The sequence below is a fragment of the Megalobrama amblycephala genome, linkage group LG7, assembly GCF_018812025.1.
Source record: "Megalobrama amblycephala isolate DHTTF-2021 linkage group LG7, ASM1881202v1, whole genome shotgun sequence".
NCBI classification, from domain to species: domain Eukaryota; kingdom Metazoa; phylum Chordata; class Actinopteri; order Cypriniformes; family Xenocyprididae; genus Megalobrama; species Megalobrama amblycephala.
Window position 1 is genome coordinate 10,777,558 of NC_063050.1, and position 27,657 is coordinate 10,805,214.

Consider the following 27,657-nt stretch of genomic DNA (forward strand, 5'->3'; position numbering starts at 1 on the left):
CTTCTCTTCTAAATTTTGGTTGACTAACAGTTAGTCAAATATTAGGGTGCAGTCCTAGAATTCTTAAACACCTTATAGATAATTCAACAATGTAATCTCAACAATGGTGACATCATGCTGCAATGCATGCTCGGAGTCATGAGTTTTATACTATGGTGGCTCCCAGCATGCATTGCGGCATGAAGTTTGTCACCATTGTTGAGATTCCTATGAAGAATTTTGAAATCTGTGCATATTCAAATAATGCAGCTTTTCAAAAAAAACAAAAAAACAATGTTAACTGTTATTAATATTTTTCAAGTTATCATCACATCAGTGTTGAATATCAAGATGTGCAGTCACAGCGATACTGTAATCAATGATGTGCGATTCTTAACACATAACCTATATAATCAGAAGCTAGACCCGAGGTCACCAAACTTGGCCCTGGAGGGATGCTATCTTGAAAAATTTAGATCCAACCCCAATTAAACACACCTGAACAAGCTAATCAAGGTCTCACTTAGCATACAAGAAACGTCCAGGCAGGTTTGTTGGAGCTGGCTGGAGCTAAACTATGTAGGACAGCGGCCTTCAAGGACTGAGCTAGACTCTGAATGAGATCAGTAAATGAGACTATTACATGATGATTACATCATCTGATCATGTTTCCTCTGTAGATGAATGTCAGAAATAAAACCAAACTGGTTAGTAATAAGTGAAGCTGGTAATGCTCAGTTTGGAGTTGCTTAATCATCCTCCACTGAGATCTTGAGAGATTTAATGTCTCTTATTTTCAGTTGATTTTTAGGCTGTGTGGCTTTAAGTCAGTTGTAGTTGTGTTTCATTGACATGACGTTGAACCAACATCACATTGTAACATTGATTAAATGCCACTACCAATGATTTTTTTGTTGAAATATCAAATTTTTTTCAACATTAATTGCGGGTCCAAAAGTGATATTGATTTAATGCGGTTAACATTAACACATTAACATTGATTTAACATTGTTTCGATGGTTGCTTGCTATCTGGGTATAAACTAAAGCCATAAATGTGGCAATTATCAACAAAATAATATTATTTTAGTCAATATTAGAATATATTTCAACTGAAATAAGTTTTTCTCTCCATAATTTTGTTCTTTTATTTTATCTGTTACTTTTTATTTTACTGTTCTCTCTTAATATTTCTCTGTCAAAGACAGTTTTCTTCTGTCATTTGTTAAAAATAGGAAACGTGCAACAATAAAAATTCCATCATTATTTCTGTCATCCTTGCATATTAATGTGACGGAATGCCTTTTTTTGTGAAAAGGGTAATGAGAGTGTTTTGAGGAAGATCAAGATTTGTATGATTATATCCTTTATGCGTAATTCTTAATTTAAACATTAAATAATATGCTTATGATGCAAATGTCAAAATGTCCGGTACATGTTCTAGGAAAGTCAAAACAGGCCTAAGAAGGAACTAAAACTGGAAGGAGTGTTGTATGTTCAGAATCTTGGATGGCCTAAAAAGACTTGAAATTGAGACAGACTACAACATGCTCTTTGAATGTTATTCGAATTATGAGTAAAACGATAAACATAATTATTTATTGGCTTTATTATGATAGGACAGTAATTTGAAGCGGTTGGAAAGTTGAAGAGAGAGATTGGGAAAGGTCCACGAGCCAGGACTCGAATGCCCAAAACCCATGTCAGCACGTCGCCAACGAGGCTATTGGCACCAATGATAAACTTATTATATTAAATTAAAGTGAAGTTAGTCAAAGCAAACTTGTTTGTATTTATTTGGCTGTTGTGGGCTGAGATTACAATTGGATTCAACCAAAGTGCTATTTTAAACAAAATAGAGTTAAATAATTAAATAAATGAAAAGTATAATATTCTTTTGATCAGAGTAATTAATGCAATAGTCTCGAGCGCCCAGGTGGAACAGAGAGCCAAAACTACTGACCTGTTCAAGTCTTCAAGTGCAGGTCAGTTTCGTCTGTAAATAGGCTATTGCAGTTTTGTCTTTGTTTTCTTAGTTAAACTTTTATCTGCTGTAGCATCTGTTAGGAGTAGCAGCCAATTATCATAACTCGAAATACTGCAGTGTGATAATTGGCTGCCACTGCTAACATGCTAAAGGATATCATTATTTTCTATTGTAGTAATTTAGCAGACAAATATTCACAACGTTTTATAACAGGTTTAGAGGGAGCTAGGGCAGACAACAACACAACTCTTACGAAAATTAACCACTACTATAGTTCAACCATGGTAACCACAAATAAACCATGATTTACACTTCCTGTAGTTTAACCATGGAATTTGTAGTAAAACTGTGGTTATACAACTGTCAATCTGCCAAAAAAAAAAAAAAAAAACATGGTAACATGGTTACTTTTATTATAATAAAAAAAAAACATGGTTTTGGAAGGGGAAAATATGACTCATGATAATGCAATATCATGTTCAGTATTAGGATTTTGTTACAATGTAGTTATTATTGTAATAACTATAGTTATTATTGTATTATTACTAATTTTGTCAATTAGACAATATAAAAAATATAATTTTGTGAAATCTAAAGTTACTTTAAGATAAAACAAATACATATGGTCGTAATGTAATACTTTAAATGTAACTAAAATATACATATTATGTGCAAACAAGTTACAATGAGGTGGTTGTTTTGCAACAAGGTGGAGACAGTTCAGTTCGTAACAGTACATGCTGATGAAAAACTGACAGGTACAAGAAAATTAGTGAAAAAAGCAAACACACACACACACACACACACACACACACATGCACACACACACACGAGAGACATAGAAATATTAGGGAAAATTAAGAGACTGAGAAGGAAAATGGAAATGAAGTTGCGGTTCTAAGGATTTAAACATTTTTAAGTGATGGCCATACAAAAAAATAGGGTTGTCTGTGGTTTCAGAATTTGTTGTGAGTGTATGGGATTTTCCGGCGTGAATTTTTGCCCTAGTTCGGCCCTGTTACATGGACCCTGGATACATTCATTAGCTAACAAAATCTGAAATGTAAGTTCTTTTGTGTTAATGTATTAATACGGTGTGAGGACCAGTTACCAGCATGACACTAAAACAAGTAGTAGTAATGGCTATGTCACAGCCTAAAATGACAGCCTTTGCCAAATCACAATTTCACTTTAATTTCAATTAATCGTGCAGCCCTTCTATTTAGGATGGATAGTATGGACACTGGGATGCATGGCTAAACTATAATAGCTTCTAGCATGCATTTCAGCATGAAGCATGTCATCATGTCTTAAAAGACACCATGGAAGGTGCCCATAAAACATAAAAACACAAAGTGTGTGTTTGTGAAGTATTCTTGATGGAGGTCAAATGCCTGTTCTTAAAAGTGTAATGAGAGCGTTTTGAGGAAGATGCAGATTTGTATGATTTCTTTTATTAGTTTTGGTTAATTCCTGATTTAGGCATTAAATAATATGCTTGCGATGCAAATGTCGAAATGTCCGGTACATGTTTTAGGAAGCTCAAAACAGGCCTTGAAGGAACTGAAATCAGTCTATTTGTATGTTCAGGAACAAGGCTGAAGAAAAAGTTGTTTTTTTAGGAACTCTTTACCATGTTAAATAATTGTCCAGTTCAGGTTACTGACCCACCAAAAGAAGTCACAATTTTTCTTGGCTTATTCTTTTTTGCCACAACTGTGTAACTCACTTGATTAAAACACACTGATGTATGTTTCAGTAAACTTTCAAAGCTTTCAATATATAAAATAATCAACATATGTCACAGACACTCCAGGCTCTGCACCCAGCCAATCACGTCGCACTCCCTCACCAGAGTACTGATCACACGCACCTGACACTCATCACCAGCTCAATCAGCAGCACTATAAAAGACACTCACAGTCACTCAGTCATTGTCCGGTCTTGTTAATGCATACTAACCTGAATGCTTAGCTTATGTACTATTTACCTGTCGCCAGTGTGTCTCCTAGATCCTCTGTGCTCTGGTGTGAAGATCAAGTCAAGTATTCCTGTCTTGATATCTGTGCTGTCTGTAATCCTCATCTGCTTGCATCTTTCAGCCTTCGTTGAACCTGGTGTGAAGATCAAGTCAAGTATCACTGTCTTGATATATAATCTGTCTGGAAACTTCATCTGCTTTCACTCACCTGCGCTCCGCTCTGGTAGTCTCAATAAACATTGTAAACTGTACCTGTGTCTCCGACCTCCTCTGTAACAGAATAAAATATAATAATTTTTCATACATTACTGTTAAAAATTATTCTGTAGTGTAGTAAATACTACAGAAAAAAAGATTGAGATTCATGTGCGTGTTTCCATCATGCACTTGGGCATGAATATTTAATAAGGTTGATTTTTTTTTTTTTTTTTTTTTCAGCTTTATTTACACTGTTTCATCATTGCTTTTGTTGTTAGACCTAGTAACTTGTGTAACTATTAACTTTAAAAAATAAATAAAGAAATAAAATAAAGAAATCATTAAGCAAAAAGGGAAAAACACTTGAAAGACATTGATATATTGAATTTGATACATGCATAGGTCTGTATCATGTAGTGTGCTATGCCATATAATGTACTTCATGTGATAAGATTTCACTCTGTACGAAACTTCAAAAAGCAGTTCTTCTCTGCTGTGAAATAGTGGTGTATGTTACAATTTTTGCACATCACTTTGGGTGTTCCTGCACACCCAGGAATCTTGCATCTTCCCTTCTTATAATACATTGTAGCCAATGAGAGATACTGTCTAAAACATCCTCGAAAAGTACCCCTTATCGCACAACGTGTCAGAACAGGACGTCCCACCTCTTAATGGTGCTTGATATTGACTCCAACACCTTACTGGACTGTTAATGGGTACTTTCTCGACCTTTCTTATTGGTTGTAATCATTTAAAGAATGTACTAAACATAGGGCTAAAGAAAACTTTCCGTTGCCTGAGGGCAACGCTGTGCTGTAGAGGGTTAATTTAATTCGATATATGAAATTAAATATAATCAAGTAATATTTCCTTAGTGTCTTTATGAATGTTTAGGTCATTAGTAAGGAGATTTTACTTGATAATGAGTAAGTTGTACAGAGCGGTAACAGTAAGATTTAATTAAAATGTGTTAGTGCAAATTGTTATGAGGATTTTATCAGGTCAATTCTATAAGTAATTTTTTTCAGTGCAGTGTTTATTGGGTGACCTATGATTTGTAGTGTAAAGTCACTAAAATATTGGTGTAATAAATATATCATAGTAGTTATGATCCCTGTTTATCAGAACCTAAACAGTGATAAGATCATCGTTATAGTGTTAGCAGTAGCAATGAGGCATAGATTTTAAAAATCTCACCTACACCTACAAAAGGTAATTGACTGGGAGCCAAACAAAAACCATAAAATTAAAGTGCAAAAACAATAATTTTATATAAAATAATGTTATTTTACAGATTTTCCTTCTTTAAATTAAGATATTTTACTTTAATTTTACGGTTTTTGTTTGGCAGCCGCAGCAGCCAGTCATTTACCGCTTTTTACGAGGTTTTTTCTACAGTGTAAAACTGTTATTTTATGTATTTTTCCTAGATTGTTATGATCAAACACCTTCAATAAAGTGACAGTACTAAAAGAGAAACACTGTTATTTTACAGATTATTATTATTATAAAAAAAACTCCAGTAAAGTGTTAAAGCATGCTCAAGATTTTATTTTAGAAGACAAAATACAACTTCTGTACAAATACTGTATAAACAGAAAATGTAATGATTCAGTTTTTGAAGAAATACAGTACAAATAAATGAAATACATTTAAAATTTAAAATACGGTTTAATCAAAATGTAATAAAACGTTAAATTAAATATTCAAATAAACTTCAAACTGAAGAAATACAAAATTGATACACCTACTAGACTGTCACTGTTTCACACCACTATTGATTCTAATAGTTTCATTATTCAATGTAGATGTAAATGAGAGCCCCCAGGAGGAATTGAAAAAAAAAATGCATTTCTATCTTATAAGTTAGGGTTACTATCGCATGATGAGATCATAATATTACTTTTGAAACCGATGGAGAAAGGATCAAATTGTGCTGTTTACTGTTAGCTTTGTATTTTAGCAAGTGTTTTCCAAATCAGTTTTATATTGTTTTCCTCAATATTTGACTGACCCCTGTGGCCTCCATTTAGCTCTGATAATACATGTGCTCAAACATTACATTGTCTTTTAATTCAGAATTCTACGATTCTGCACCAGAAGTGACAGACACATAAAGAGCTCCTCCAAACCTCCAGCAGTCAGCTGGATCCTTAAAAAAAAAAAAAAAAAAGGAAATTGATTCACTGAAAAATCCTTAAAACGGATTCCATTTTTGCTTTTGTTTAAACATTTGACATTATAAGATATTGTGGCTATATAAACAGCTATGAGGATTCACAAAAATGGATGCATTTTTCATCATTAATGTTCAGTCATCACTTAATTAATTGCTTAATTATCTTATTAACTTTACCGCTGCTTCAGTGTTATTTTAACACTATTTAGAGAGGGACCAAATGTACTCTGAGGAGAGTTGATTTAACTCTGGGGATTTCACTGTGTATAATCCTTAAAATAACAGTCAAGTTGTTAATTTACAGATATTGTTTGTAAAAAAATACTGTAAAAAAAAAAAGTAGTTATTTTCCATAAAATAAAATAAAAATTATTTTTTACATTGTAGTTTCCCAGCAGTGCAGTGTGTGAATTATTCATTGTTGTCATCTTTTATAGCCTGTTCAAGAGTCCAGCATAAAGATCTTCAGATTTAATTATTATAGAAAGGAATATCATACCATCCATTATTGCAAAATAAACCCTGACAGGATGGTCACATCCCGACATGAACTAGTTATTTTACTATAATGAGCAGTTGACTGTTCTTTATTATTCTGTGCCAGTTTATCCAATAAGTTGCTTTGAAATATTGATTTGAGTTTAAATGATTCCATTGTGACGAGAAAGAGAGCACAGAGTGATATGAAAGACGTGAAGCTCAGCGTATGAGAATGGTCGTCGGACAGCAGCCAAATATAAACTTCAATGGTCGTTTATCATTACGATGTTGCGACTGTTCAATCATAAGGAAGTTATTCCAGAGGGCTGTATACTAATAAACAAGAGTAGACCTACGTGATTAAAACCATTGAATGAGTAACAGAACAAGATTAAGAAAAGTTCAGTTGCAAAGGTTTTTCGAATTAACTCGCAACGTGAAACTCTGCAGTCACTGCCTACACTGACTGGCATCCAATAAATTGTTTATGGCATCCAATAAATAACAGCTCAGAAAGTGAATAAATAGTCCTTCTCTTCACAATTCAAGCTTCACTGACAGTGAGTTATGGAAAAGATGGCCTTATTCTCTGTGTTAATTATCTTAGCTTGTCTGCATGTCCACAGTGTGAGGAGTGCTCTTGGTAAGTCAAATCTATCTATGTTTAAAAACATGCTTTTGAGGACAAAAGTCTTAAAATGCTCATGTTTTAGATTTGATTATGTCAAGTTTACACTTCCTATTAAGTGTGCACTGTTCAGCAGAGGTGGAAAGAGTAATAAAACATTTTACTCAAGTAAAAGCACTATTACTTCAATGAAATTTTACTGAAGCACGTGTAACATTACAGTCTAAAAATATACTCTAGTAAAAGTAAAAAGTATCTCATTCACTTAATGCAGTTTATAAGTTACTGAGTAACTTTTTTAACAGCGGGGGTGAGGTGGGGTGTAGGGTCGCACCAGTATGAGACTTTGATGTTATAATAACCGTCTCAGAAAATATCAGTTTCATGGTATCACAGTATACGCGATTATTAAATAAACTGTGTTATTAAATTATGATTGTTATTATTATCATCAGATAATATGACCATTAAATTAATGAAAACATGTTTTTTGGTTAAAACAAATTTGAGTTAGTGACAAACTTTTATTAAAATTTCAGTAAAACATGTCTAATCAGCTAAATGGATTACAAATTAGATTGCTTATTTTTTTCATTAAAAATGTATTCAAATGTTAGAATAATAGAGTCCTATGTAATGTATTTTATTCATAAAATTATATTTTTTATGATTTAATACAAATACATTCAAGAACGGTGATAACCAAATGTAATTCTAACAAACTTATTATTTTATATTTTGGCAAAGTGCTGCCAAACAGAGATTTCTAAAGTAAACCAGGACAAAATCAGGACATATCTTCCTTAAATAATGTTTAAATAAATTGTATTATTGTTGTTGTTGTTATTATTATTATTATTATTATTTTGAGAAGTACATTCTGTTGTAGGCCTACAACAGTAATATAGATCTGTCATCTAAACTTTATTTTGACGGGTTGTAGTGAAGACCTTTGAGTTTCAGAGTGTATTTTGACATTTCCTGCATCTCATTTCGGTGGTTGCATTTGAAGGCTGCATACATCATCGAGGCGGTGTCTCATTTAACACAAGTAATTCATTCAGTCTAAGTTATAATTGGGACATACCTTTATCAGCACAGGGGTATGGTGTTCCCTGTCTTTTTGCAGTCAGTTTGCATCCAAATTTTTTGCAGATTTTAAAAAATACTTTTAAAAGATTTTTTACAGATTTTAAAAAATACTTTAAAAAAAAGTAGAAGCACACACACACAGTTGCAGTAACGTGAGTAATTCGTTACTTTCCACCTCTGCTGTTCAGTAACTTTGACTTGCTGCTGTGGTAAACACTTGAAGTAAAGAACTGAACATGGCAGCTGAACCATGCTACTAGCATATCAGCAAATGTTCTGTAATGCAGACCAATTTCTAAACTGAATGCTTAATTTGTTTTATTATTAATGTATTTTATATATTAATGTAGTGTGTGTTTCAAATTTAATCTTTTAGCTGTTTGTTAAGTCATGAAACCAATTACTTGTTGTTTAAGGTACCACAAAGTTAGACTGTGTAAGTGGAGGTAGTTTCACTGTGGGAACTGTCGACGAGGGATATGAAGGTGAAATATGCACACATTTATAATATCATGTTTATGTTTTTTGTCATAATATTTCATATAAATAATGTTTTTATTAATTTTAATATGTTGTTAACATTTATATGAAGGACCTTAAATGAACCTTGGTAATTAGAGAGTATCAGAAGAGTGGAAATACAAAAATAATACTGCCATTATCTAGTATTAAAGGGGTCATGAGATGTATTGTTTTATTGTTTATGTTTCCTGGGATGCATTTATATTGTTGATATGCTTTTTACATCAAAAATTGTCATAATTTTGAAATAAAAGGCGTTTATCCTATCCTGATTTTAGCTCTCTGATTTGAATGCTCTGTTTTAAGGGGCGTGTCTATGAGACTTCAGTGTAAACGCCCACTGCTGTGATTGGCTGAATTTACATTTGAAATAACTACCCACCTAACAGAATTTTGTTATAAGGATGTAAAAAAAAAATCCAGTTTTCTTGAACTTCTGTAGATGAGTGACAGAAATAATGCTAGTCTGGTTAGTAATAAGTGAAGCTGGTAATGCTGCTTGTGGAGTTCCCAGATAGCAAACAATGATCAAAATAATGTGAAATCAATGTTAATGTGTCAACGTTAACCACGCTGAATCAATATCACTTTTGCACCCGCAATTAATGTTGAAAAATTTTTCAAATTTGAACAAAAATATCAATGGAAATGGCATTGATGTTGATTTTGGGAATTAACAGAGGTTTAGATGTTGATGTTTTTAATACATTGTACATTATTAACAAAAGTTGATTCAATGCGATTAAAGTTGACACATTAACAGTGATTTAACATTGTTTTGAACATTGCTTGCTATCTGGGGTTGTGATTACAGCTCTCATGAAAAGTGCTGGATTACATTTAAATCTATGGCATTATATTTAGATTGTGGCATGAAAGGTTGACAGGCACATTCCAGGGTCAGTCGTTCAATGGGTCTGGTGTCGATAAAAGCTTTTATTGGACTAACAAGGAAGTTTTCAGTTCTGAAACTTACTGGATATTCGAGTACGATGACCTCATATTTATCAAAAGCTTAAGGAAAAGTTGATTTCTCAATTCATGACTCCTTTAATGTTTTAGATTGTGTGTTAGAATATGTATTTAAATGTGTATTTGATCTGGTTTACAGGAGATGTAGAGATTATCACTAATATCGGGCCTAATGATCGTCCAATTCTGGAGCCACATTTGACTGCCAATGTTCTGACAATATTAGAGCTAGTTTACACTGAAGGAGACTCAACCGCTATCGTACGGACCATCAAACCACTGGATGCTGAAGAAACATACATGGTTTGTTCCACCCTCACTGATCCAGTGTCTAAAGATTAGATAGATAGTAGGGGTGCACCAGTTCTCGGTAAAAAATTGAACCATAACGTTCTCCACTTACGGTTCGACACGCACTTGCACCGCAGTTCATTTCGAACGAACGATTTCGGATAATGCATGTTTCAGTCAATGAATACGCATTCTGGCTTCCCAAAACTTTACAACAGCAATGATGAAATGTGTGGACAAAACCGTCACTCTCTGTAAACTTGGTTCACTGCAAGTGCCATATGCTCGAATATGAGCAGTCATTTACGGTGTCATCACCCGGGTGTTAATGGTGCTCAAGCGCAGGTGACACCTGAACAGCACGTTGCTATCTGTGTTTAAACTAAACTCATTTAAGCCTTGCTAATTTAAATGTTTATGAGCAAGACACGAAAGAGAACTCATGCGCTGTGAGAAGATTTGTGTGTGCGCTCATCCGAAGCATTCTATTTCTAATATGCGTTTGAACGGACAAATTCACACAAAAATGATGTCAACATGTTTGTCTTTTCAAAGTATCCTAACAAACATAGTCAGTTATGTCTTGAGTAAACATATAACATTTGAAAAAAGAGCATGTGTAACAGCCCAGATAGCAAGCAATGATCGAAATAATGTTAAATCAATGATAATGTGTCAACATTAACCGCATTGAATCAATATCACTTTTGCACCTGCATTTAATGTTGAAAAAATGTTGAAATTTCAACAAAAAAAAATCAATGGAAATGAAATGGCATTGATGTTGGTTCAACATCATGCTTCCACTCTCAGAAAATTGACTTAAAGCCACACAGCCTGAAATCAACTGAAGATAAAAGAAGACAATAAATCTCATCAGTAGTCAATAGTTCTTTTTGAGAATTAACAGTTTTAGATGTTGATGTTTTATTGAAAATGTTTGGTTACCATTTTGGTGGTCAGTGTTTCCTTTACTTGAGCAGTTTGACTCTTGGTTTTTTGTGTGAGTTTCTGGTCTTTGTACCAGTGTTTACTAAAACACATCATTTGTTGCAAAGAAAACCAGTGCAAAGATTCAGAATGTCTGATCTGTAGCAAGAAAGTATTGTTGGTGAATATAACCTATTAAAAACAAATACACACTTTTGGTCAGGAGTACAATTAGGAAGTTATTTTGCTTTACGATGATGAAAACTATATCACTCGATCATTTTGTTTCTAATTTATTTGCTACAAATGATGTGTTTTAGTAAACACTGTTACAAAGACCACAAACTCAATGCTAAAGGAAACACTGATCATCAAAATGGTGACCAAACATTTTCAATAAAACATCAACATCTAAACCTGTTAATTCTCAAAAAGAACTTCTACTGAGATCTTGAGAGATTTATTGTCTTCTTTTATCTTCAGTTGATTTCAGGCTGTGGGGCTTTAAGTCAGTTGTAGTTGTGTTTCATTTTCTGAGAGTGTAAGCATGATGTTGAACCAACATTAATGCCATTTCCATTGATTTTTTGTTGAAATTTCAACATTTTTTAAACATTAATTGTGGGTGCAAACGTAACATTGATTCAGTGTTGTTAACCACTTTGTTCTTAATTATTTGTTGTTATTTTCTTTATTTGTATTTGACAGTAGTCCTTTTTTCCCTGAATATAGCACATACCGAACTGTACCGAAACCGTGAGCCTAAAACCGTGATACAAACCGAACCGTGAGCAATTTGAACCGTTGGACCCCTAATAGATAGATAGATAGTCAAGACAAGTCACCTTTATTTAAAATAGTGCTTTTTACAATGCATACATAGATAGATAGATAGATAGTATTGTATTTTGTTTTTTTCATATAGTATGTTACTTTGTATGTTTTATTCCTTCTAGTATGCAGATGCTGTGTATTATTTTATCACCTGCGCAAGAGGGGTATGTTTATTTAAACAATAACATTATAAAATCAATACATAAAGCAAAGTATTAGAGAAATAAAGATTCAGCAAACAAACCTTTTCTATAAAGTCTTAATTTTCCATTTCAGCCGAAAAACCACCGGACACTGTATGTTCGGGATGTCAATGAACACCCTCCAATCTTCCAGAGCAAATCATACAGTGCCACGCTGTCAGAGGTGTAATGTCACATCTCTATACAGGTATAGTGTGTTTGGCCTCTGAGGGACATCACACCTCTTAGTAAATTGGTCTTTCATTCCAGACGACGGCTTTGGGTTCATATCTGTTCACAGTGACGGCGTCTGATGCAGATGCAACTGATACCAACAAAAGAATTTGGTATTCTGCACTGGTGAGTCATGAAGGATTATTAAATATTTGACACATATCCCAGATAGAAAGCCACCATCAAAACAACGCTAAATCAATGTTAATATGTCAACGTTAACCACATTGAATCAATATCACTTTTGCAACCACAATTAAAGTTCAGAAAATGTTGAAATTTCATCAAGAAATCAATAGTAATGTAACCCTTATTTTCTGCTGTGAACACTCCAGTCTCTACAGCGTGGATAACATAAATAAAACACGGGTTACAACGGTGATAATTCACGTTTCTTTCTTTAATCAGAATCAGAAGTATCGGAACTCGCTTCTTCTCTTCCCCCTCCCCCCTCCCCCTCTTAAAGGGGCCGAGGCACAAAATAACTTTCCGACTAATATATATATAACTCTGCATAAGACACATGGAAATACATGAAAACATTACTAAATCAACTATTAGTGTCTTTACATCCACATCAAATTTTTTTTTTCTTTCTTTTCCCTTTTTAAATAAAACCATGAATTAACAAACTAAAATAAAATAAAATAATGAATTTAAGATTACATAATCAGTAGAATAATTCACTAATCTTATTCCTAACCGAAAGTTTTTTTGTTTTTTTTTGTCATTAATATATGGAAGCCCGTTTCCGCCACTAAATAAAAAAATAAAAAGAGTAATTGCGACTTTTTATCTCAGAATTCGGACTTTTTATCTCGCAATTGCGAGTTTATATCTCACAATTGCGAGTTATAGAGTCAGAATTCTGAGATATAAAGTCACAATTGCATGATATAAAGTCAGAATTCAGAATTTTTTCTCACAATTCTGACTTTTTTTCTCGCAATTGCGAGTTTTTATCTCAGAATTCTGACTTTTTTCTTGCAACTGGTCTAGGCAGTAGTGTGTTGATCGAGGAAAATAACTTGTGACGCGATTGACTGGGTTTGAATCCGCCTTCCACAGAGCTCGCTCTTATCCCTTTTCCCATCACATATCACATCAGAAAGGCATTTATTTTCAATAAAAATTAAGAAAATGTTCTAAAAGTGGAAGTAAATGGCCTAACGAGTGTTTAATAATGATAAAATCATTTACACTTTTTTTTTTATTGCATTCTGTTAATGTACAACAATAATGAGGTGCAAATAGTATAGATAGCATCTAATTACTATTTACTATAAAACATAATTTGCAAAATAAAAAAATGCACTTAAATGATTATTTCTTTCTTCTTTTTTGCATGTGGGATACAATGAAAATGAATATTAGTTCAATAACTTACCGTTCTGCCATTTTTCACCTTTGATATTACAGTGATAAGAATTAAACTTGCATTGACGTCATTTTGTCACGTTCTGTTGCCATGGTGAATCGTAATATCGGAGCTCCGTTGATGATGGCTTTTTATAGTCATGGTGCACGCGCTTAACTCAGAGTCAACCTACTCAGAGTTGATTGAACTCAATTCAGCTGTTTTGAAACTGAAAATGTCTCGGGTTACAGATGTAACCCTGGTTCCCTGAGTAGGGAACGAGACGCTGCGTGGAAACGCATTGGGAACCTTCTGCGTGATGTCGTCACTGAAGCACTCATGTATCTAACCAATCGCGTAGCGAGACGTCAGAGACAGGTGACGTCATGGACCAGGAAACTATAAAGCATACCCGGATGCAGAGAACGCTAGCTTCTGGGATAAGTCTGAAGCAAGCACTCACAAGTATGCTGGGGGTACGGCAGGAGACGCAGCGTCTCGTTCCCTACTCAGGGAACCAGGGTTACATCTGTAACCCGAGACGTTCCCTTTCATGGGAACTGTCGACGCTGCGTGGAAACGCATTGGGAACGCAATCCCAACTGTGCCATAGCTTCAAATACTTGCCAATGTTAGCTTGACACCCTTTCTTAGGGGACCCATAACAGACAAACAATTGGTCTGGTTTTCGCCACAGGGCAGCTCTGTGGACATAAGCATCCAAAGCCCTCACCGGGCAGAGCAGATTCAGTTTTTCCTGATCCGAAGACTCAAAGGGAGGAGGATAGAAGGCCTGGAGTACAATGGGACCTGGAACATTGGTGGGGACCTTTGGCACATAGCCAGGTCTAGCGTGAAGGAATGCTTTCACCATTCTGCTGCCGTGTTGTCCGTACGGACCAACACGTGATGGCCCCTCAGGTCTGGGAGGAAGTGTTTCAGTGCTAGAAACACCGCCATCATCTCCAGCTGATTTATGTGCCAGGAGAGCTGATGGTCCTCCCATAGACCCTGAGCCGAGCAACCACTCATGATCGCCCCCCCAGCCCGTGAGGGAAGCATCTGTCGTAAGCATTACGCGACGACGAGGAGTTCCCAGCACGGGTCCCTGGGACAGGAACCAAGGCTTTTTCCACATGACCCGAGCACGAAGGCATCGCCGCGTGACTTCGATCATGCGAAAAGGATTTCCCCTCAGGGAAAACCCCTTGGTCCTGAGCCACCACTGTAAGGGTCTCATGTGCAGAAGGCCAATAGTAATCACGTTGGACGCAGCTGCCATCAGACCCAACAGTCTCTGAAACTGTTTTACAGTGAGGGTGGTTCGAAGGGAGCCTCAGCTAACCCTTGTAATACCACAGCCAAGTCCCAGGCCGGCCTCAACCTCAGTGTGCCATGGAGGAAGCGTGTAACAAAGGGGTCTCGTCCTACCGAGAAATCCCCCTCAAGAGGAGCATGATAGGCTGAGATAGCCGCAACATAAACCTTCAAGGTTGAAGGAGATAAACCCTCCGAGAACTTTTCCTGGAGGAATCTTAGCACGAAGCTAATGGAAGAGTGGACAGGGTCCGTATCATTTTGTCTACACCAAGTAGCAAATAAATTCCATTTACAGGAATACAGCTTCCTCGTGGCGGGAGCTTAGGAGTTAAGAATGGTCTCCACAACCTCAGTTGGGAGACCAGCATCTATGAACCTGGCCCCCTCAGAGGCCAGGCCCATTGCTTCCACAATTCTGGGCGGGGATGGATTATCGTGCCGCCCGCTTGCGACAGGAGATCCTTTCTGAGGGGAAGCTCCATTGGGGAGCCGTCTAGTAGGGACACTAAGTCCGAGAACCATATCCTGGTTGGCCAGAATGGGGCTACCAGTATTAGGTTGGCCCCCTCTTGGCGTACTTCTCCAGAACTCCCGGGAGCAGAGCGAACGGGGGAAAAGCGTACAGACGCAGCCTCAGCCACATCTGTACCATAGCATCCAGACCCAGAGGTGCTGGATGTGTTAGGGAGTACCAGAGTGGTCACTGGGTTGACTCTCCTGAAGCAAATAGGTCGACTTCCACTCGACCGAAATTTTTCCATATGAGATCCACCACTTCTGGGTGGAGTCTCCACTGCCCGGGCCTCGGCCCCTGCCTCGACAGGGCGTCTGCTCCCTTTATAGCCCAGGATGTAAGCTGCCTTCAGAGAGAGCAGCTTCCCTAGGGACCATAGGAGGATCCGACGGGCCAAGTAGTAAAGTTGGCGAGACCGCAGACCCCCCTGATGGTTTATATATGAGACCACCGCCGTGTTGTCCGTGCGGACCAACACATGATGGCCTCTCAGGTCTGAGAGGAAGTGTTTTAATTTTAGAAACACCGCCATCATCTCCAGCCGATTTATGTGCCAGGAGAGCTGATGGTCCTCCCATAGACCCTGAGCTGAGCGACCACTCATGATCACCCCCCAGCCCGTGAGGGAAGCATCTGTCGTAAGCATTGCGCGTCAACCAGAAGTTCCCAGCACGGGTCCCTGGGACAGGAACCAGGGATTTTCCCACATGGCCAGAGCACGAAGGCATCGCCTCGTGACTTTGATCATGCGAAAAGGATTTCCCCTCGGAGAAAACCCCCTGGTCCTGAGCCACCACTGTAAGGGTCTCATGTGCAGAAGGCCAAAAGGTATGACGTTGGACGCAGCTGCCATCAGACCCAACAGTTTCTGGAACTGTTTTACAGTGAGTGACTGGCCTAACTTCACCCCTTTCACGGCTGCGAGAATAGAACTCACACGAGCAGGAGACAAATGTGCCTGCATCGTGGTGGAGTCCCAAACTACACCTAGATAAGTGGTAGTCTGAGCCGGAACTAGCACACTTTTTTTTGGCATTGAGCCTCAGCCCAAGCCTTTTCATGTGGGACAGAACAGCATCTCGATGCTGAACTGCTAGTTGCTCTGATTGAGCTAGAATCACTTTCTATGTAATTCAGTATGTGGATGCCCTGGAGTCTCAGCGGAGCCAGCACTGCATCCACGCACTTCGTGAATGTGCGGGGTGATAATAACAGGCCGAAAGGAAGAACCCTGTATTGGTAAGCTTTGCCCCCGAAAGCAAACCTGAGGAACTTCCTGTGAGAAGGATGGATGGACACCTGAAAGTACGCATCTCTCAGGTCTATCGCCACAAACCAGTCCTCGGACCTGATCTGTGGGATAATCCGTTTGAGTGTAAGCATCTTGAATTTGAGCTTTTGTATTGAGCAATTTAGCACATGTAAATCTATGATAGGACACATCCTTCTTTGGAACAATGAAGTAGCGGCTGTAGAAGCCTGACAGCTTGCTGGGAGGAGGAACCCTTTCTATAGCTCCTTTTCGCAAGAGTGTCATAACCTCTTGTTCCATAACCAGAGACTGCTCACCACTATGGGAAAGACCCCATTGAATCTGGGCGGGCGACACCCTGTAACCCTTTTCTATGACGAGCAGCACCCATTTTGATATATTCGGTAGAAGTTTCCATTCTGCCATAAAATGTACTAAGGGAACCAGTCTCTCGAGACTGGCCTCTGGTGTTTTTGAGCACTTGATTCGACGTTCTGAAGCAGCGCACCGGCAGAAAACAGACGAATCAAGTCATGACCGACCCTCCTCGGAGGGTCGGTGGAGACCGCTCCGCCCTGATGCACACTGGGTGGCAGGGTTAGCATAACGGCCCCCTGAGGGTGCCAAAGGGGGATGGGTGTCAGATATTCTAACACAGGACCCCCTCCGGAGGGGGGGAACCGCTCCGCGGGGAACACTGGAACACAGTATTCTGAGAGCGAGTTTCTTTTTTACAGTGCACACAGACAGCTCCCTCGAGAGCTTCCTGGGCTTACTCAACTCCCATTTAACTGCTGTTTCTCGCCATAATACGTGTCTTTTTTATATATAAATATATGGATTGGTGTGAGATACTCTTGTCCTCAGACAAAGAAATTGTTTGATTTGTTTGATTTGTGACTTGTTTATATGAAATAAGACAAACAACACCAAATAAGACACACGATAACATAGAGTGCTTGCTGAAGACAACAGAAGCTAGCGTTCTCTGCATCCGGGTATGCTTTATAGTTTCCTTGTCCGTGACGTCACCCGTCTCTGACGTCTCGCTACGCGATTGGTTAGATACATGAGTGCTTCAGTCACGACATCACGCAGAAGGTTCCCAATGTGTTTCCGCGCAGCGTCGACAGTTCCCACGAAAGGGAACTCAGAGTTTCCCATCTCAGGTTAAGTCAGCTCAGAGTTCAAGTTTTTTTTAAAACATGATTAACTATTCTAGATTAAGGCCTACTCCTGGCTTAATTTAAACCCTGTCTGAGAACAATAAGAACTTCTGTAGGTGTATGACAGAAATAAAGTCAAACTGGTTAATAATAAGTGCAATAATGTGTAATGGCTGGAAGTCAGTTGTAGTTGTTTTCTCTTTTTTTCTAGTTGTTTTTCTTTCCTTCAGTGATTCTTCACTTTGATTATAAACAAGTATCTAAAATGTATTTCACAGAGAAAAAAAAATCAAATAAATAAATAATAATTATAATAGTACATTTGCACTTTTACATCTCCATCCTTATACTGTTATTCTTCTTCTGATTGCTCTTTTCATATGACTTTCTGTTAATTCATCAGACTAGATTTAATACCAATAAAGCTCGCAATCTATAAAACACTGAATATGTCTAATCTCATGTTTTCTAGTTATAGAGCTGATGCATGCAAATCATTTTTGAAGAAACAAAAGAAAAGAAAATAATATTGTGTAAACTCAGTTTGAAACTATGATTTTTTCCATGTCCCCATTTTAATTCTTTACTTCCACTCTATTAACAGCCTCCAGCACCAGATGCCTTTGAAGTGAATGTAATGAATGGTAACATCAGGTTGATTAAACGTCCGAACTACAACAATGTTCAACAGTACATCTTCACCGTGGAAGCTAAAGTAAAGATAAACTCTTTGACATCCTACTAGCCCTTCATCAATTTTACTTTAATTACTAAACTTCAACTGGGTCACCTGAAAGTGGTCACTGGAACATAAAAAGCTGTTTAGCAGAATGTACAAGCTGCTTTTTTTTTGCATTCAAATGGATGAGGACCATGAACAGCCGTGGTGATGACAGGATTTAGATTTTTGGACTGAAAAACTATAATTTTAAGGTTGATAGTAATTCAATACTAGATAGAAAAAAATTTTTGGGTTACACATTACCCTATAGTATAATTTATTTATATAATACAATAGTTAAGTTACTTGTGGGGTTATTTTTATCCCAACATTTTTAAGTGAGTTTGTTTTCTTACAGGATATAGGAGAACTCAGTGACACAACAACAGTTAAAATAACGGTTATAGATTTTGACAACCTAAACCCTTATTTTGATCACAGTCTCTACAAGGCGTCCATTGAGGAAAATCAGGTAAAGGACGTCAGAGGAAAAGATCAATGCTTTAAACGCATGTCTGAGCACACAAATCAAACCTTTTCTGTCCATGCACAGGTAGGACACTTCTCAGATATCACTCCCGAGGCCATAAAAGCTCAAGATGGTGACACGGGAATCAACGTGCCTGTAGTTTACAGCATAACAGCAGGTACTCTTAACAGAAGATTTACAACACTCTTACATGACATGTCTCCTAATCTAAACAGCAATAATAATGAAATTAACTCATAATCTGAATTAAGTTTTTGATAAAAAAAAAAAAAATACTGACATTTTTTTCTAGTCCTTCCAAATCAATATCAGAGCAACTTTGAAATCGACCAAAACAGTGGGGTCATCTCTGTGACGACGGCACTAGACAGAGAGGAAATAGACCAGATTACTGTTTACCTACAGGTATCAGAAGTTTATAAAGACCAGTGTTGGGGAAAGTTATTTTTAAAATGCATTACAAGATTTTGTTACGCCCTAAAAAAGTAATTTATTGCGTTATTTAGTTACTTTTTATGGAAAGGAATGTGTTACGTTACTTTTGTGTTACTTTTTCTCATCTGGGCTGGGCTTGCTTGATTGTTTTTAATTTAAAAAAGTTCTAGTTTGGCAAACACTGTAAAACCATGCTGTAAAAAACATTGCCAAATTCTGACAGTAACATACCATTTTCAATTAAAACAGTAACATACTGTAGAAAACAATGCATTCTGGGAAATATTTGTCATTTTCGAGAAAGTAGCCTACAGGAATATACTGTGAGTTAACATCGCTCAAAGTCGACACTCAGAGGCTGTGTTCTAAATCACACCCTATACCCTCATTCACTATTCCCTACATTAGTTCACTAATATAGCCCACTTGACAGAGTGAATGAAAAGAAGAGAGTGAATTCAGACACTTGATGAACATCTGATAAGCAGAATCACTGAAGGACAGAGAAACAAGACCAGAAAAAAGAGACAAGCAGAAACACAAGAACTACAACTGACTTCAGCCACAGTTTACAGTTTACAAACCAGTTTGACATTATTTGTTTCATACATGTACATAAGTTCTTGTTGAGAATTAACAGATTTGGATGTTGATGTTTTATTGAAAACACTGAAAACATAATTGAAAAACATAATTGAAAACGTTTGTAACTTTTTTTTTTTTTTTTTTGTGCTGCTCCAACAATGAATTAGTCTCAGGCTGAAGGTAATCCATTTCTGTACAGTAGAGAGCACTTGAAGAATAGGATGCAAGAGAAGAAAGTTCTACACTTTTGTGTTTTTTGTTGTTGTTTTTTTTTTGTTTTTTTTGTATAATTGATTTGGATCATTAAACGTCAGCAGCAAAGACATTGATAATAAATTGGGATAAAAATGCTGAAAGGATATTTGTGTTATTTAACATTTAATTGTAGCAGGTGTGCCTCATATTATGAATTTGATTTTCAGTGTTTTTATTTATTTTGAGGAATACTGAATTAAAAATTAAAAAGTAATCCCTTACTTTACTACTTTTACGTATCTGGCACCTGCTGGTTCCTGCTACTCCCCACCAGAGGTCGCCGGTTCACCATTTCATTGCACACACAGTCATACCTCACTCTGGACTACATTTCCCATAATCCCTCATCTAGGAACCAATCACACACTCGCACCTGTTTCCCATCAGTGGACCCTTTATAAACTGAATCCAGACACACACACACAGGGCTGAGTATTGTTTAGCCTTTATCTGACCTTGTCTTTGTTTCATTGTAACGTTGGGAGTTGTGACGACAAGGGGTAGGTCCAGACGCAGGCTTTATTAGAATGAGCGTAGTCGTACAGGCAAGGGTCAAACACCAGCAAACAGAAACATAAGGGCAAGGCAGAAAAGTAATCCAAGTCACAGGCAATGGTCAAGACAGGCAGCAAACGATGATCAAACAAGGGATAAACAGTCCAGGGTCCAAAAACAAGGCATGGCTAGGAACCAGGAACTGGGAACATTTTTACTTTTTTACTGGCAACACTGTTGACAATAATTTACTGTTTACTGTACAGTTATTTACTGCAATCTACAGTATGTTACTGTAAAGATACCATGAACTAAGTTAAAACTCGTTAACTAATTTTATTTGCAGAAACTGACTGCCTTAAATTGTCCCACTGCCATTTAAATTTATAAACTAATATTTATAATATTTTTTAATCATGTGAGCATTTTATTACTGTGAAATTATTTCATTAGAGTCTACAGAAAATATTTTAAACAAAGAGATTTTCACTGCATTAGCAACAACACAATCATCATCATCTTAAATAAAACAATACGCAGCATATCATCAGCATTTCTTGATCTTCTCCTGAACTTAAGCACAGGCTCTACTCTTCAGCACAATGGTGACCCACAAAACTTAAAAGGTGCCCTAGAACCCTATTTCACAAGATGTAATATAAGTCTAAGGTGTCCCTTGAATTTGTCTGTGAAGTTTCAGCTCAAAATACCCCATAGATTTTTTTTTAATACGTTTTAACTGCCTATTTTGGGCATAATTAAAAATGCGCCGATTCTGTTCGTGTCCCCTTTAAATGCTAGCGCTCCCCGCCCCCAAGCTCTCAACTCTATAACACATTGAATAAACAAAGTTCACACAGCTAATATAACCCTCAAAATGGTTCTTTACAAAGTGTTCGTCATGCAGCCTATCAGATCATGTTAGTATGGTATTTATTTGGATGTTTACATTTGATTCTGAATGAGTTTGATAGTAGCCTATGCTGTGGCTAACGGGGCTAAAGCTAACATTACACACTGTTGGAGAGATTTATAAAGAATGAAGTTGTGTTTATGCATCATACAGACTGCAAGTGTTTAAAAATGAAAATAGTGACATGACTCTGATCTCTGTGAATACAGTAATAAACGATGGTAACTTTAACCACATTTAACAGTTCATTAGCAACATGCTAACGAAACATTTAGAAAACAATTTACAAATATCACTAAATGATCATGATATCATGGATCATGAACAGTTATTATTGATCCATCTGCGATTTTCACTATTGTCCTTACTTGCTTTACAATAGCCTACCTGCATAACTTCTGATGATTCAGCTGTGCACAGATCCAGACGTTAATACCGGCTTGTCTAATGCTTGAACATGGGCTGGCATATGCAAAAGTTGGGGGCGTACTCTAACCCTTTCAACTCTAAAGGAACATCCTCTAGTGTCCACACTACAAAGAGTAAAAGTAACATTGATGCTGTGTTGCAATAATGAAGTCAATGTGTAAGTGATGATTGAGCATTTTTGATGAACACCTGCTGTTAACAAGCAGAACCACTAAAGAGAGGAGGAACAACAAGAACAGAAAAAAAGAGACAAAGAAGCAGAAACACAAGAACTACAACTGTCTTCCAGCCATTACACATTATTACACTTATTACTAACCAGATTTACTTTATTTCTACAGATCTTATTGAGAATTAACAGAAGTTTAGATTTTGATGTTTAATTGAAAATGTTTGGTTTGATGTCACCAGTAAGGAGGTCAGCATTTGCTTTAGTTGAGCTCTTGACCTTTGCCTTAACTGTTTTTGCAAGCCACATTTGTTATGGCAGAAACAAATGTGGTGAAAAAAATTGATCGAGTGCTGATAGTTATATATTGATGAAGATATATCCATCACATAGTCTCTCGATTCACTGAACTCACACAGTGTTTAATCTTTTGAGTTACATTATTAACAGACTACATTTTTACATTATTGCCACTGTGAAACAGTTCCAACAACAATCAGTAACAATGAAGAATTTTTAAAAAAAAACATGCACAAAAAGAAATCTAGAGCATTTAGACACACAGATATAAAAAATCAGCACATGAATCTCATTCAGCTGCATAATTTAGTCATGCTGCAGTGCATGCTGGGAGTTCTGTACAATGCTGACATCCAGCATACATTGCAACATTACACCTTTAAATGTCACCATCGTTGAGATTCATATGCTGATGTCTCTGCTGTCCAAGTTATGCAGAAGCAAAATATTCTTCTAAATAACCGGTTACTGAAACATTGCTGGTTCTTATGCTGTTGAATCACAGACATAGTATAATAAATAAACATAAATTACCCATTAAATCAAAGATTAGACACAGAAAGAGATCAGTGAATTTGACCAGTCCATGATGACAGTTACAACATCGTTACAACAGCCAATAAACCTGATCAGCTTCATGTTGGCTTTTTCTTGCCATAACAAATGTGTTTTATAAACACTCAGTTACAGCAGCCAGAGAAAACTAATGTTGAAGAGTCAAGAGCCCAACTAAAGCAGACACTGGTCACTATGATGGAGACTACAAACTTCAATAATTTTTTTTATTTTCAATTAAACATCAACATCCATATCTGTTAATTCTCAACAAGAACTTCTGTACATGTATGAAAGAAATAATGTCAAACAGGTTTGTGAACTGGTTTAACACTCAGTGTGGCTGAAGTCAGTTGTAGTTCTTGTGTTTCTGTTCGTCTCTTTTTACTGAATACTTGTTTCTCTGTCCTTCAGTGATTCTGCTTATCAGATGTTCATCAGTGTCTGAATTCACTCTCTTCTTTTCATTCATTCTGTCAAGTGGACTATATTAGTGAACTAATGTAGGGAATAGTGAATGAGGGTATAGGGTGTGATTTAGAACACAGCCTCTGAGTGTCGACTTTGAGCGATATTAACTCACAGTATATTCCTGTAGGCTACTTTCTCGAAAATTACAAATATTACCCAGAATGCATTGTTTTCTACAGTATATTTCTGTTTTAATGGAAAATGGTTTGTTACTGTCAGAATTTGGTCTCTCTTTTTTTTACAGCAAGGTTTAACAGTGTAGTTACTTGGAAAAAAGTAATCTGATTATGTAACTCCCGTTACCTGTAATGCGTTACCCCCAACACTGCTAAAAACATTAATTAAAACCATTAGACTGATCTTATGAATCTGAAGAGATTTCAGTACGTATATATATTTTCTAAACAGTGTTTCCTTGTAAAAATAGGCAACTCAGCAGGATGATGCCAGCAAGACGGCTAATACTGTGGTACTCGTCACCATTGAGGATGTGAATGACAACCCACCGAGATTTGAATACACAACATCTATTCTGGAAAATGCACTACAGGGCCAGTTTGTGCTTCAGACTAGAGTCACCGAACTAGACCTGGTACTGTTCCTTAAAACCTAACTGTTATTTAATTTTTTTAATAAATAAATAAATAAATAAAAAATAATAATAATACACACTCACACAAGGGTGAATCTAATCAAAATTGTCAAGAAATCTCTAGGTTGGGTAATCTTTCACTCCAAATTCACAAGAAATAAGAACAGATATTCTGCTGAATATTATTGTAATGACAACTGTAAAAAATGGTATTGCTTTATATTTCTAACATTTCAAACATTTTAATGGTCCAAAAATTTAGCAACACCCATCATCCAGAACTCAACAACTCGAAACCCCTTAGCAACAGTTTAGCACCACCCTAACAACAAATTAGAACACTTTAACTACCGCACAGCAATTAATTACCAACAACTCAGAACACTTTATGGCAAATGCTGAACACTCAAAATTCTCTTCTAACTACCCAAGTATTCAAATGACAAAAAACCTACACTGGAAATGACCCACTTTAAACTAAGTAAGGCTTTGTCAAGCCAGACTTCAAAGTTTGTCTTGATATACTTACCTTTTCTTTTTCCCCCAATTAGGGTGGGTTCTCTAAAGGTCACTTTATCATGGATAGCGATACCTTTGTTATCAACAGTCAAGGAGTAATATCACTCAGGAGCAATGCCACCTTGGATAGAGAAACTATAGACAATTACAACATAGAAGTACAAAACTATCACATTCTTCTCTTGAACCCAAATTTTCACCAAATGTTCAGGATGACTATTCCTTCTAAATGGGATTCTTGCATTGTGTTCTTTAGGTAGTAGCTGTAGACCAGCCTGTCGATGGTTTGAGCTCCACAGCTCAGGTCAGCATCACTGTTCTGGACGTCAACGACAACAACCCACAATTCCTTCCTTTCCCAGAGCGCATTGAGATTCAGGAAGGTGTTTACACACCCTCGTCACCTGGAGAGGTGTGCGTGATCTCAGCCACAGACTCTGACCTTGGAGAAAATGGACGTGTCACCATCACTACATACTCACACAGTGATTTATTTCGCTTCAGAGAGGTGAGAGGACTTTACAAGGACCGTCGCTGATGCTTTAAGTGCCTATCTACACACAATTTTTTTTTTCTTTCTGTTTCAGGATGGGACTTTACTAGCTATTGGAGAGCTTGATCGGGAGACACAGGATGAGTATGATGTAGTCATTGCTGCTATGGATCATGCAGTCCCACCAAGAATTGTATTAATTTCCACTTATTTGCATTATTGCATGATGTGACTATTTATTTTCTTGACTTTAATACAGTTTTGTGATTGAAATGACTGGCACATTCTTAGTCTCAAAAACAGACTGAGCGATTCCAACAGACTGTTCACAGAGATTGATTTTTATATATATATATATATATATATATGAAGACTTCAGATGCAAAAGCCTCTAAGTGCCATCTGAAATGTTCTTCTAAAATAAGCATTTTTATCAAGCTCGTATGTTTAGGTTCAGTAATTCCACTTTAATGGCAATTAATAGGTCCTTTTCATTGACATTAAAGTGAAATAACTGAACATAAACATACAAGCTTGATAAAAATGCTTATTTTAGAAGAAAATTTCAAATGGCACTTAGAGGCTTTTGCATCTGAAGTCTTCATATATATATATATATATATATATATATATATATATATATATATAAAGGCAAAAGATTTCTCAGATGCAAGCATCAATCTATTGGCAGGCCTTACACTATATACAGTATGTAAAAGGTTTCACCTGTCTGGCAGCATACAAAGTTGTGTTTGTACAAGTGATTCTAAGAAAGAACTTGTTGCTTGATTTGCCAGATATTAGAAACTTTTAAAGTTTTTCCAAGTTTCGTTTGATGCACTTAGCAAATTAGACAACCTTGCAAATATGGACTTTTGGTCTGCACTACAAAAGGGTTGCTTGTGTTCATTTTCTGCAGAATATCACTACAGTGAGGGTCAGTGTCACCGCTGTCAATGACAACGCTCTAGTCAAAACTGGCTCTCTCAATGAGATTGTGGATATTGAGAGCTCCTCCAGTAAAGGTGAGAAAAGACCAAGATTGTTTTAAATGATTGCTCAGCATTAAACATAACAAGAACATTGTTGTTCCAGTGCCATTTGACTGAAGTCAGTAAAACAGAGACATCAATGCAATGCAGTCACTGATCAAAACAAGCTCTTTTGTGCTTGTCTGCAGATCAAGTGAGAGAAAGTGAAAGTGACAACGATGTGGTCATCCCAAGAAAGCCTATGCTCAAGCTGAAGAATATAATACCAGAGAAATGATTCTACTTCCCAGCATGGGCTGTTTGCAGGATTCATTTGTGTAATATTTTCCAAGACTTGAACAAAAAAAAAATATTTTTTTGAACCAGTTCTTTTGAATAAACCTGTCAAAATCTGTATAATTTTCCTTTGGTGCCCTCATCAGAATCACTCCATCATCATGAACATAATGCAAAATAATGAAATTCTGTAGTTTTTATGATAAATGACCAAACATTTACACACATAGTGTACAATGACAAATCTCCTGATTTTTTCCCCCCTCATTTTATATCATATAATTTGATTGGATGTATGTGATTTTGGAATGTCCCGCATGCTGCTAAATTCAGTGATTGTGAACATGAAATTCATGTTGCAGTGCATGATGGGAGCCACCAATTAAAACTCATCCATGGCTCCCATCATGCATTGCAACATAAATAAATTATGCAGCTGAATTGTCCTTTTATTTTCATTGATTGTTCCAGTTTGCTTTTATTTTGCTGTTGTTTTGTTGACTTTAGTAGCTTGTTTTGTGATGTTGAGAACTGATCTGTTTGCCAATATTTTGTTCATTGTCACCATTCTTGAGATTCATATGCCGATTCTTGATGTCTGTGTCTAAACAAAGTAGTTTCTGTGCTCGACGTGTTGTTTGAAATTGTCCTTATTGCTGTTGGATCTCAAGCTGTAAAATTACAGGACTACAATCACCAATACTAAAATTACATATCAAACATACAATCAGAGATTTAGACTTTGAATGACATCAGTGGATCAGGTCATCATCAGAACAAGCTTTATGACCAGGTCGTATTTTTTTATTTGCAGGTCACAACAAATGTGCTTCAAAAACACAAAATTGGAGCAGCCAGAGAAAAACT

General features: G+C 36.6%; 2 protein-coding genes across 3 annotated transcripts in view; one reads left to right on the forward strand and one right to left on the reverse strand.

Moving 5' to 3' along the window:
* The window catches only part of LOC125271231 (B-cell receptor CD22-like), a 210,943-nt gene that overhangs the window by 126,991 nt on the left and 56,295 nt on the right, over positions 1-27,657 (reverse strand). The gene's annotated exons all lie outside the window — the stretch shown is intronic.
* LOC125271211 (protocadherin-like wing polarity protein stan) lies at positions 7,285-27,613 on the forward strand. 2 transcript variants are annotated; one of them, XM_048195223.1, is made up of 16 exons: positions 7,285-7,449; positions 8,943-9,011; positions 10,160-10,323; positions 12,198-12,239; positions 12,352-12,441; positions 12,528-12,617; positions 18,705-18,815; positions 19,180-19,293; positions 19,375-19,468; positions 19,604-19,716; positions 24,346-24,510; positions 25,062-25,187; positions 25,286-25,537; positions 25,617-25,715; positions 26,442-26,547; positions 26,703-27,613. In XM_048195223.1, exons 1-16 carry the CDS (start codon positions 7,374-7,376, stop codon positions 26,789-26,791), a joined length of 1,800 nt encoding a protein of 599 aa, XP_048051180.1. In that variant the 5' UTR covers positions 7,285-7,373; the 3' UTR covers positions 26,792-27,613. The 2 variants fall into 2 exon arrangements, with proteins under 2 accessions (XP_048051180.1, XP_048051181.1); XM_048195224.1 differs by lacking the exon at positions 25,062-25,187.